Source organism: Panthera onca (assembly GCF_046562875.1).
Source record: "Panthera onca isolate mPanOnc1 chromosome E1 unlocalized genomic scaffold, mPanOnc1 haplotype 2 h2.Chr16_ul_7, whole genome shotgun sequence".
Classification (NCBI taxonomy): Eukaryota; Metazoa; Chordata; class Mammalia; order Carnivora; family Felidae; genus Panthera; species Panthera onca.
Genome location: NW_027675821.1, coordinates 915662 through 928155, shown reverse-complemented (window position 1 = coordinate 928155; position 12494 = coordinate 915662). Strand labels below are relative to the sequence as shown.

Sequence of the window (12494 nt, the reverse complement as noted above, 5' to 3'; positions counted from 1 at the left end):
AATCTTACCAGATTCATCTTCTAGTATATAAACTACCAAATACACGCTTTTCAAAAAATATTTTTTTAATTTCAGTTTATTTTTTTTAATAGGTAATATATATTTGCATGGCTCAGAATTCCAAAGGTATATAATACACAATTCAAAGTTTTTCTCCTACCCCTGTCCCTCAGCCTACCCACTCTCTCCACTCTCTCTTGTTCCTTGTGCCAAATTACTTTCATTTTTCTTACAAGTTTGGGAAATAAGATCTCCAAGTTAGATACTATCATGAGAAAATATAAACTATATATAGTATTTAAGAAATTCATAAAATTCATAAGAAAACAACTACCTTGTTCTACCATTTGTCCCTTACCAGTAAGGTTATCAGACTAAGGGGCAGGGGGGAATCTACTTTAGGGGGATCATAATCCCTACATTTAGATTACTATGACTGTTATGTCTTTTATTATTAATTCAGAAGTCATTTATGACTTATCTACCCAAGTTGAACTAATGATATGACACACAATCTGTCATGAAAAATGCCAGTCAGTTACTTTGAGTATAATATTGTTTCCAAAATTACTTGTGTCTACACTGACTTTTTCTACAAATCAATTTAAAAAAAAGATAACAACAAAATTGGCAAAGGACAGAAAATTCAGACAAGAAACACAAATGCCCAGGAAACATACAGAGATATTTAAATGTATACGTAATCAGAAAAATTCAAATTCAGAAGGGACCCATTTTATTCACCCACCAGATCAGCCAAGAAATGGAGAATATCCAAGAGTGGGAGGGTAGGAGGAAATGAATGCTGTCATGGTGTATGGATTGGTGTGTAAATTGGCACACCTTTTTTGAGGGCAATTAAAATTGTATATATCGACATCGTCTTCATCCCAACAGTTCCATTTCCAGGGATCTATTCTACAGAAATACCCACCCACGTACACAAAGATGCATGTATGAGGTGGTCCATGCAGCAATGCATGTAATAAGAAAACTGGACACAGCCTAAACATCCATCAGGAGGGGAATTACTAAATCGTAATACACTCATACTATGGAATATTATGCAGCAGCTTGCATGGATGGGGTAACCCTCTATGTACTGGAAGAAAAAAAGTCTAAGACATACCACGAAGCAAAAGAATCGAGTTGTAGGATGTTACAATTTATGTAAAAAAAAGATAAGAAACTCACACAACAAACCTATTTTGCTGTAAATATGTATGTAGGCAAATGCATGGAAAAAGGTCTGGAAGGATATATACTAAATCCAGAGTAGTGGCTATCCCAGCAGTGGGGGGATTAGAACATAAGGCAGGTGTTCACTAGATCTGTTATTTCATCAAAAAAAATTTTTTTAATGTTTATTTATTTTTGAGACAGAGAGAGAGAGGGAATGAATGAGCAGGAGAGGGGCAGAGAGAGAGGGAGACAGAATCCGAAGCAGGCTCCAGGCTCTGAGCTGTCAACACAGAGCCCAACGTGGGGCTTGAACCCACGAACCGTTGAGATTATGACCTGAGCCGAAGTTGGACACTTAACCGAATAAGCCCCCCAGGTCCCCCTGTTATTTCATTTTTATATATTGAGACTATAATCACGTATTCCTTGTATAATGGAAAATAAGTTGAAATTGATTCTAATTTTAAAGGGAACCTGCCAAATTTAATTTTTAAAATAAACACAGATGGGGCGCCTGGGTGGCTCAGTCGGTTAAGCGGCCGACTTCAGCTCAGGTCATGATCTCGCGGTCCGTGAGTTCGAGCCCTGCGTCGGGCTCTGTGCTGACAGCTCAGAGCCTGGAGCCTGTTTCAGATTCTCTGTCTCCCTCTCTCTGACCCTCCCCCGTTCATGCTCTGTCTCTCTCTGTTTCAAAAATAAATAAACGTTAAAAAAAAAATTAACACAGAATTGCAATCGGTAGAGGTCGAGTTGGGATATGGAAGGGGAAACACCTTTCCTCAGAGCTACTGACTTCAAAGTTCTGGACCAAGAAGGACCTTAGAATGCAGTTAGTTTTTTTTTTTGTTTTTTTTTTTTTTTGTATTCGTATTTGGAGAGAATATACTCACAGTTTCTCAGCCCAACGGTATCCCTTCCATACATTTTCATCAATGTGAGAAATAGAGTTTCCTTGGAAATTTCTGTGAAGAAACACAGTTCAGATCCTTGAATAGGTAGGAAAGGAATGAACAGAATAAATAAAAGAATCACTGGCAACCTTGTGGGGAATATTCCAATGCAGTAAATGCCAACTTTCTAATTTCCGCGGCTATCAGCATCCCAGGTGGTGCAATTAATAAAGAGATAGCGTGGGGCCACTGGCACAAACAAGCCAGCTCCTTAGAACCTGAACTTCCTATTTGTTCCATTCCTTGGGTAGATAACGCCTGTTAATTACTCTGGAGATAAGTATTTTTTTCCCCCAAATCACTTATGTGTCTAAAATGGTTCCTTCCACAAATCAATGAGAAAATAATAATTCAACGAAAAAAATGGTAAAAAATTTACCATTATCAGCAAACAAATGTAAAGAAGCCCTCTACTGAAACCTCTCTAGGTGTTAGAAGGATAAGGGAAGTTAGAAATTAGAATAACTAACATGGAAAGATTTCTTAGACATATTGTATAGGGAAAAGCAACAAATCACTGGGCAAGGAATTAAAAAGTATCCCCTCATTAGGAAATTAGGAAAAAATGCAAAGGAAAGAGATGGGAAGGAAGGACACACACCAAAAAGGTGACAGGAGTTATCTTATGAGTGGTAGGGAGGGTGGGGTGGGATTTTCACGTTTTATCCTCTATACCTGTGACATTAAAAACAAAAAAAAGTATCCATGATAATTCATGTATCCATGAATTACACATGTTTAAGAGAAGCTATTAAATGCCTGAGGTTCAGTTTCAACCGCTAACTCTGCGTATGACTTTGAATCTTTACCTTTAGTTTTGTCCTCTTCCCTCAGCAACAGCTTACCTGGTCAGTTTATATACACATTTTTTTCAGGGGAGTCAGGAATAAATTCAAAACAGATACCCATCTGCCCATGTGCCTGGTGGACATTTCCAGTCAACCTGAAGCCTTCTGGTTGCTCTGTGTTCCCTGGTAAAAGATGCCTCAACTTCCATCATTCTCCTTATCTGGGACAGAAGTTTCAGAGTAATATCTGAGTTTTCTCTTTCCCGTGCACACCCCACCCGCGACTGTCATCAGTTAGTCTATCTTGTCACTTCCTCCTTTGCAGTGCTCTCAAGGCTTTTCTTTCTACTCTTTTCAGCCACTCTGAGTCGGCCCCTTGTTACTTTATTCCCAGGTTTTGTTAGAACATTCTATCTGGTCTCGCTGGATCAAGCTCTCCTCTCCAGATCGGCCTATATGGGGAACTGAAAATAATCCTGTTTCAGCGTTCTGTATATCTCATGCTTGAAAACTTTCAATGGCTCTCTATAACTCAGAATCTAACGTTCAAACCTCTCTAGCTGATAGTCAAGGTTTCTCGTAATTGGATCTTTAACTGCTTAACCTAATTCTTAATTCCTGATCATTCCTGCAGCCGTGCCTTTGCCTAGACTTATACCCATTTTTTCTCTATTTAACACATCAGAGCCACTCTTTAAGTCTCAGCTAAAGTGTTAGCTTATCCATGCAGCTCTCCCTGACCTCCATACTCCGCTGATTACAGAGTCTGCTGAATTCCAACACCCATGGTACCTCTTTTAGTACTTAATTACATGCCACCTCCCTTTTTATGACCATTTCCTTTCTTCCCACCTGTCATTTCATGTTCTGAAGACGATTTCATCCTAGTGTGGCGCCCATAGTACTTACTCTTGGGTTGGGCCCAAACTGAGTACTGTATGTGGAAGGCCGGGCGTCAAAGATGAGGTCTGGGGAATCAAAATAATAACAGCTAACACTCATATTTCGCCAGGCACTGATCCAAGTGCTTCATATGTATTACCTCATCTAGATCTCACCATAATCCCATGAGATGGTAACTATCATAATTTCCATTTCACAGAAAAGGAAACTGAGTCACAAAGCTAATAGATGACAGACCTCGGCCCAAACGCAGGCAATCTAGTTCCAGAATCTCTACTCTTCACTACTCTGTTGTATCCTATTATAGAGGATGGAGCAAAAATGGGAGAGTAGAGGTTAAGGAATGAAATAATGGGGCTAAAAATTGGATAAGGAAAAAGAATAAGGACAATTACAAGTAAAAGATTGCAGAAGGGCGAACAGTAGTAAAAAGGAAAATGAAGATAAGGGATAGTTGACAAAGAAAAGGTAAAAACAGAAAGTCAGTCAACGTGGTTGGGGAGATGAGGAAGGCCCAGGACGACATTGAGGAAGAGACTGCCATGTCAAGCAGGAGGCAGAGAACAAACAAGTAAAGGCGATTCTTACAAGATGGTGAAGGTGCCGTTGTAGGTGTCGGGCTCCAGCACGGGCACTCTGCGGAGCCTCTGCTGTGGGCTGAGACCAACACACGACAGTGTCTCCTCTTTGCAGGTACAGCGCTCACATATTTTGAGGTCTGTGGTGGCATTCTGTTCTGGTTGCCAAGTTAAAGTTGTGTATGCCTTTTCTGAGGTATACTTTACAAAATGCACCACAGGATGTTCAGTTGTTGGAGGAAAACCTGTCTCAAATGACTCTGGTTGCTGACTTACAGGAATTTCTAGGTCCATAGGTGGAACCGTGACTTCAGTCAGGTTTCGATGTTGACTCTGAACCTGTTTTGGATGTGCAAGTGTCACCTCAAGGTCCTTTGGGGGAGGAGTTGTAGTCTTCTTCAGGGTTGTCGAATGTTCAGCCTCTGTAATAGGTTCTGGAGTTATAGTAAGCTCCACATGACGAAATGGGATGATGGGTGATGCTGGATGCTGACCTTGATCCTTACTTGGAGTTGGAACTGTCACTTCCTGCTGGAATGGATATTGAACTACAACCTCCTTAGGTGGCTCTGGAGGCTGAGTTGGGGTGTCTCGCATGGTTGGAGAAGGTTCAGTCTCCACACTGGATCCTGCAGTTACAGTAAGTTCCAGGTCCATAGGTGGAACTGTGACTTCAGTCAGGTTTGGATGCTGACTCTGAACCTGCTCTGGATGTGCAAGTGTCACCTCAAGGTCCTTTGGAGGAGGAGCTGTAGTCTCCTTCACGGGTGTAGAATGTTCAGCCTCTGTAGTAGGTTCTGGAGTTATGGTAAGCCCCAAGTCCACACGATGAGCTGTGACACTGGGCAATGTTGGTTGCTGACCTTGATCCTTACTTGGAGTAGGAACTGTCACTTCCTGTTGGGACGGATACTGAACAACCTCCTTAGGTGGCTCTGGAGGCTGGGTTGGGGTCTCTTGCATGGTTAGAGAAGGTTCAGTCTCTGTAGTGGATTCTGGAGTTACGGTAAGCCCTGGGTCCAAAGGTTTAACTGTGACTTTAGTTAAGGTTGGATGCTGAATGTGCTCTGAATGTGGAAATGTCACCTCAAGGTCCTTTGGAGGAGCGGTAGTTTGCTGCAGGGCTGAGGAATGTTTAACATCCGTAGTGGGTTCTGTAGTTACAGTAAGCACCAAGTCCAAAGGCTGAACTGTTACATTAGGTGACGATGGATGACGAGCTTGATCCAGACCTGGAGTTGGAACTGTCACCTCCTGAAACAGTGGAGGCTGAACTACAACCTCCTTAGGTGGCTCTGAAGGGTGACCTGGGATCTCTTGCGTGGTTGAAGTTTCAACCTCTGTAGTGGGTTCTGGAGTTATGGTCAGTTCCAGGTCTAAAGGCTGAACTCTGACTTCAGTCAAATTTGGATGCTGAGCCTGGACCTGCTCTGGATGTGGAGGTGTCACCTCAGTGTCCTCTGGAGGAGCTAGAGTCTGCTGCATGATTGTAGACTGCTCAGCCTCCACAGTAGGTTCTGGAGTTACAGTAAGCTCCAGGTCAGCAGGCTGAACAGTAACATTGGGCAAGTTTGGATGCTGAGCTTGCTCTTGTCCTAGAGGTGGAACTGTCACCTCATTATGGACTGGAGGTTGTGCTACAACCTCCTCAGGTGGCTCTGGAGGCTGAACTGGGGCCTCCTGCTGGGCTGGAGGAGTTTCTGCCTCCTTAGAGGGCTCCGGAGGTTGAGTTGGAGACTGCTGCAGAATTGGAGATGGTTCTACCTTCTCAGGGGCCTCTGAAGGCTGAGCTTGTACCTCCTGTTGTGTTAGAGAAGGTTCTATCTCCTTAAGTGGCTCGAGAGGTAGAGATAGGGTTTCCTGCTGGACTGGAGATGGTTCCACCTTCTCAGGAGGGTCTGAAGGCTGAGGTGGGGCCTCCTGCTGTGTGGAAGGTTCTACCTCCTTAGGGGGCTCAGGGGATACAACTGGGGCTCCCTGCTGAGTTGGAAAAGATTCTGCCTCATTACCGGGCTCTGAAGGCTGAGCTGGGGGCTCCTGAGGTGTGGGAGAAGGTTCCACCTCCTTAGGGGGCTCAGGGGATATAGCTGGGGACTCCTGGAGGACTGGAAACTGAGCTGGGGCCACCTGCTGGGTTGAAGATTCAACCTCCTCAGGGGTCTGTGGATGCTGAGCTGGGGACTCCTCCTGGGTTGTAGGTGGTTCACTCCCCTCGGAGGCCTGTGGGTGCTGACCCTGGCCCTCCTCCTGGAGAGGGGAAGGTTCACCCTCTTCCTGGGCCTCTGGAAGCTGAGTCGGGGCCTCCTCCTGGGTTGAGGATGATTCACCCTCCTCAGGGGCCTGTGATTGCTGAGCTAGGGCCTCCTGCTGGGTTGTAGAAGGTTCAACTTCTCCAGGATATTCTGGATACTGAACTGGGGTCTCCTGCTGTGTTGGAAGTTTCTCCTGTGTGGTAGATTCTGGAGATTGCGTTGGAGTCTCCTGTTGGACTGGCAAAGATTCAACCTCAGGGGACTGTGGAGGCAGAGTTGGGGCTTCATGCTGGGTTTCAAAAGGTTCCACATTAAGAGGCACTGAGGGCTGAGCTATAGTCTCGTGCCGAACTGCAGAAGGTCCCACCTCTGTAGTGGGTTCTGCAGTCATGGTAAGCTGCACATCTGGAGGTTTCACACTGACATTGGGCAGGTTTAAATGTTGATCATGGTAGTGACCTGGAGGTGAAACTGTCATCTTATGATGCCATAGAGGTTGAGCTGGGTGCTCCTGCTGGGTTGGAGAAGGTTCCACCTCCCTGGAAGGCAGCTCTGGAGGCTGAGCTGGTTGCTCTTGCAGGGTTGCAGAAGATTCTATCTCCCCTGGAGACTGAGCTGGAGTCTCCTGCTGGGTTGAAGATTCTGCCTCATTAAGGAGCTCTGCAAGCTGAGCTAAGGCCTCCTCCTGGGTTGGAGAAAGTTCAGCTTCTCCAAAACGGTCTGGAAGCTGAGCTGGGGGTTCCTGTTTGCTTAGAGAAGGCTTACCTTCCTCAGGAGGCACTGAAGGCTGAGCTGGGGTCTCCTGCTGCCTTAGAGAAGGATCAATCACCCCAGGAGGCTCGGAAGGCTGACCTGGGGTCTCCTGCTCACTTGAAGGCTCAACCTCCTCTGGAGGCTTACCCGAGGTCTCTTGCTGGGTTAGAGAAAGTTCTGCTTCCTCAGTATGTTCAAGAGGCTGAGGTGGGGCCTCTTGCTGGGCTATAGAAGATTCAACACCTTTATCAGGCCCTGGAGTTGTGGTAAATTCCACATCTAAAGGCTTACCTATAACCCTGGGAAACATTAAATAATCTGGATACTGACCTAGAGGTAGAGATGTCACCTCATCACTTACTGCAAGTTGAGTTAAATACTCGATAGGGAACTCTGGAACTAGAGTTGGGGCCTCCTGCTGGACTGGGGTAGGTTCAACCTCCTCGAGGCGCTCTGCAGGCTGAGGAGGGGCCTCCTGCTGGACTGGGGTAGGTTCAACCTCCTCGAGGCGCTCTGCACGCTGAGCAGGGGCCTCCTGCTGGACTGGGGTAGGTCCAGCCTCCTCAGGGTGCTCCGCAGGCTGAGTTAGAGTTATGGTAAGATCCAGAGGTTTAACAGTGACATTGGGGAAGCTTGGCTTCTGAGCTTCACTCTGACTTGGAGATAGCACATTTACTTCATGATGTGCTAACAGTTGAGATATGATGTCCTTAGATGGCTCTGGAGGCTGAGCAGGGGCCTCCTGGGGGGTTGGAGAAGGTTCCACTTCCTCGGGGGCCTCTGTAGGATGAGCTGAGGCTTCCTGCTGGACTGAAGAAGGTTCGACCTCTTCAGGGGTACTTGAAGGCTCAGCTGGGGCCTCTTGTGGGTTTGCTGAATTTCCATCCTTAAGGGACTCTGGATGCTGAGATGGAGCCTCCTGCTCAAGTAGAGATGTTTCTGTCTCTTCAGAGGGCTCTGGATGCTGAGCCTGAGCCTCCCCTTGGGGCAAAAAAGATTCAGCTTCCTCAGGGGACTCTAGATGATTTGGGGTCTTCTGCAAGGGTGGAGAAATTTCAGCCTCCTCAGAGAAGTTTGGAAGTTGATCTGGTCCCCCTGGGAAACCCATAGGTAGGTTCTCCTCAGGATACAGGAGACCCATATTGGAATCTAAATAATCATCCTGCAGCTGTTGTTGTAGGTGCTCTTTATTTGCAAATTGGTTTGGAGTTCTAACAACTTTGGCAAGCCTTCGATGCTGAGCTAGATCTTTCTTCAGGTTTAGGGGTGAAACAATAAACTTTGTTGGCTTTGAACTCTGACTATCCAGAGATGGAACAAGTATTTCAAATGACTGGTGATCTTCGGCCTGATCTAAACCTACAGTTTTAGTCTTACTTTTGAGTTGAGGAGGCGGAGCTATGGTCTGATTCTGATCCCAACCTGGCACTGGAACCACCTCTGGGAGCCTTTGATGCTGGGTTAGCTGGTCATTCAGATCCTCATCTGGCCCTGGGGGTAGCTCACCAAACGAATCCGTGTCCAGGAATGGAACCAAAGTCTCGGTCAACTCCTTAGGCGGGGCCAACATCTGGGCTGGAGCAGAGGACCCCGGGTAATTAAAGCCCCCCGGCTCAGCTGGGCGTGTAAGTGCCTGGGGCGATTCGGGCGGGGGATCAGAGGAGCGAGAAGACCAGGGCTCAGCCGCCTCCAGGGGGTCGGAAGTCAGCTGGGCAGGGTCCAGGGCCCACTCCGGAGGCTGAGCTGCCTGGACCAGCAGCCACAACGGTTGCCACATAAAGAGAAGCAGTGGGGCCAACAGGCGCAGCCGGGACATGACACGCGGAGGCTCCGGGGTGCAGCGACCCAGGCGAGTGGGGTACTGGCGCTGGGCCCTGAGCGGGAGCCAAACCATTATGGCAGCCCCGTGATGCGCACGCGCAGTTAGCAACTGTGCGCCCTCCCCGCCCACGTCCCACCCTTTATTTATGATGTCTTTATTTACACCACCTTTATTAGCTCCCTGGAGATGGGCTCCGCACCAGCAGAGCGGGCCCTTTTCCCAGAATCACTTGGGGCCCAGGCCTCCCTCCACCCTGCAAAGGCCACCACTCCCCCCCACTCCCCCCCTCCCCCCTCCCCCCCCCTCCCCTGCCCGGGGCTGCTCACAGCAAGGTAGTACTTGGACTCAGATCTGGGTGGCCCCGCACTCCCGCAGCTCTGAGGGGTGGAAGGGTGGGGGAGTGGAGCAGAGCTTCCAAGGAAGCCACAGGACCTGGCATCCTGGGAAATTAAAAAATGCTAGTCCAGCTCTAGCAATTTGAACTCTTGCTCTTCAAAGCTTAAATCCGAGAGACGTTCTTCCTCCCCCTGGCCATACTGCTTCCAAGAAAAGTAGCTGACCTGCAAAATAAGCACCAGTTAGGGCGATGGGGAGGAGAACACACTTCACAGTCAGATATTCTAAAATGTTGCCATTTCCTCTAAATTCTCAATACCCATGGCTGATTATTAATTCACCACTCTGTTAGATGGGGGCCTACCACTGAATCTGCGATGGCCCCTAAATGTCTGTAGGAGGAGTTTGGGGGGAGTGCTAAGCAATTCATTCTGGGAAAGAGGGCCGGAAACCAATTCTAGCCCTTTATTTACACTGGGTGGGAAAACTTCCCCCATCTCATCTTGACTGGACATAGCCATTGATCTAGAAAAAGTAACAAGGCCACTTTTCAGAGGTCCACTCTGTGCGCCCACATGGAGAAGGCACTTAGGATGTTATAGTCAGCGTGTTAAACAATTTTCTTGAAATACTGCAACTAGCACTCAGTTTACTTCCTTCACAGCCCCTTTTCTAATGTATTTTTAGTCCTTGCTTATGGTCTGGCACAACCTCTAGCATGTAAAATGCAAGAGAGAGGGGGTTTTTATCTTAATCCCAATGTCTAGCACACAGGAATAGTTTTTATATGGAACTGATTCCAAGACTGGCCTCATGCAGGAATGGATCTGTTGCTATAATCAGGTTTCTGAAATCTTTAGCATCAATGCTGAATCTTTTTCTCATCTTTTCACCTTTTTCAGGAAGCTAGACTTTTTTTTTTTAATTTTTTTTTTTCCTGAGAGAGAGAAAGCGTGAGCGGAGGAGAGGGACAGAGGGAGAGACAGAGAGAATCCCAAGTAGGCTCCACGCTCAGCACAGAGCCCGACGTGGGGCTGACCCCACAAACTCTGGGATCGTGACCTGAGCCAAAATCAAGAGTCGGATGCTCAACCTATGGAGCCACCCAGGCACCCCAGGAAGCGAGACTTCTCAAAGCCTAAACTTGGAAACGTCTGAAGTTTCCTCGACTGGTTTGATTTAGATTCAATTAACATTATTATTTTGCACGAAAAATCTTCCAGTGCTTTTTCAAAAAGTAACCATCTTCTCTTTCTCCACTCTCTTCCCTTCAAAACAAACTTTGCAACTGTGGGGTGAGTTAAATATTCAGAAATCGAGGGGCGGCTGGGTGGCTCAGCTGGCTGAGTGCCTGATTTCGGCTCAGGTCATGATCTCGCAGTCTGTGAGTTCGAGCCCCGCGCCGGGCTCTGTGCTGACAGCTCCGAGCCTGGAGCCTGCTTCAGATTCTGCGTCTCCCTCTCTCTCTGCCCCTCCCCAGCTCACGCTCTTTCTCACTCTCAAAAATAAATAAACATTAAAAAAAAAAATCGAAAAAAAAAAATTCACAAATCTAGCCCCAAATTAAGCTCTCAATGACCTGAAACACATTTTTGCTTTTTTTTTTTTTTTTTTTTTTTTTTTTAACATTCTGTATGTGGCACATTACTATTTTCTTTTAGAAATTATTTTGGCGGGGCGCCTGGGTGGCTCAGTCGGTTGGGCGGCTGACTCCGGCTCAGGTCATGATCTCGTGGTCCGTGAGTTCGAGCCCCGCGTCGGGCTCTGTGCTGACAGCTCAGAGCCTGGAGCCTGTTTCAGATTCTGTGTCTCCCTCTCTCTCTGACCCTCCCCCGTTCATGCTCTGTCTCTCTCTGTCTCAAAAATAAATAAATGTAAAAAAAAAATTTTTTTTAGAAATTATTTCGGCAACTTAATCCCTAATTCAGGACATCCATGTGAGTGATTTACAGAAAAGTTCTTCAGCAAGATATTCACGCAAGATATATATGAGATGCCGACATCTGGGTGATACATCCTATTTGAATGGCATAATGGTTTCAAACGCTGTAGTATAATCACATTTAAGGCCATAGTTACTCTGTTCCCAAATCCTTGAGATTCTGTTTGAGGGGAGCTCTAAAAGGCTTGTGTCCTCTCCTATGTCCACAACTGTGGCAGTGCTCTGATGAAATTTGCTCTCCAAATTTCAAATAAGGGGTCAGAGCCAAGGGTCAGGACTTCAGGAAAAGCCCCAGAAATCCCCTGCAGTCAAAAGCAGTTTTTGAGTTTCACATTTCCCAAAGGATGATAGAGCTAATGCCAAAGTCTTCCAAATTCTGCTGGTTGCTTTACATTATGGCTACAGTGGCTATGTCACCCTTGAACTTTAATCTCCACATACTTGAATTAAATCCTGTAGCTCGTCTGCAGTACTGGCATCTGTGATCTCTTCACAGGGTCTGTATTCCACAGCTATTTTACCACTTTCTGAAATAAAGTGAATAAGGATTGGAAAAAAAAAAAAAAAAAAAAGAGGGCGCCTGGATGGCTCAGTCAGTTAAGCGTCTGACTTCAGCTTAGGTCATGATCTCATGGTTCATGAGTTCAAGCCCCATACTGGGGTCTCTGCTGTAAGCACTAGAGCCCACTTCAGATCCTCTGTCCCCCTCTCTCCGCCTCTCCCCTGCTTACTCTCTCAAAAATCAACATTTAAAAAATAAAGTTAACAAGATCAATTCAGAATTTTCCTTGTTCTAAAACTAGCTGTATACAATGATAGCACCCAATAACTAGACATTCTTTTTATTTATAAAAGCAGAAAATAAAAGCATTTCCCTAGAAGTTTTCTCATCTCACACTTCAGTTTTTAATCATAACTATGTGTGAAAAAATACACATGAAGTTAACAACTGTGTGGTTCAAAAACGCTATCATCTTAAGAGATAGGA

At 46.2% G+C, this 12494-nt stretch overlaps 1 protein-coding gene across 1 annotated transcript in view; it reads right to left on the bottom strand.

Moving 5' to 3' along the window:
- LOC144615175 (uncharacterized) overlaps positions 1 to 12046 on the bottom strand; it is a 51696-nt gene extending 39650 nt beyond the window's left edge. Inside the window, exons 1-4 of the mRNA XM_081794855.1 lie at positions 11948 to 12046; positions 5740 to 9280; positions 4412 to 5382; positions 2073 to 2144 (exon numbers count right to left, since the gene is read on the bottom strand). Coding sequence (XP_081650981.1) covers positions 2073 to 2144; positions 4412 to 5382; positions 5740 to 9222 — 4526 coding nt within the window. The 5' untranslated portion in view covers positions 9223 to 9280; positions 11948 to 12046. The remainder of the gene's footprint in view (positions 1 to 2072; positions 2145 to 4411; positions 5383 to 5739; positions 9281 to 11947) is intronic.
- Between the last annotated feature and the right edge of the window lie 448 nt (positions 12047 to 12494).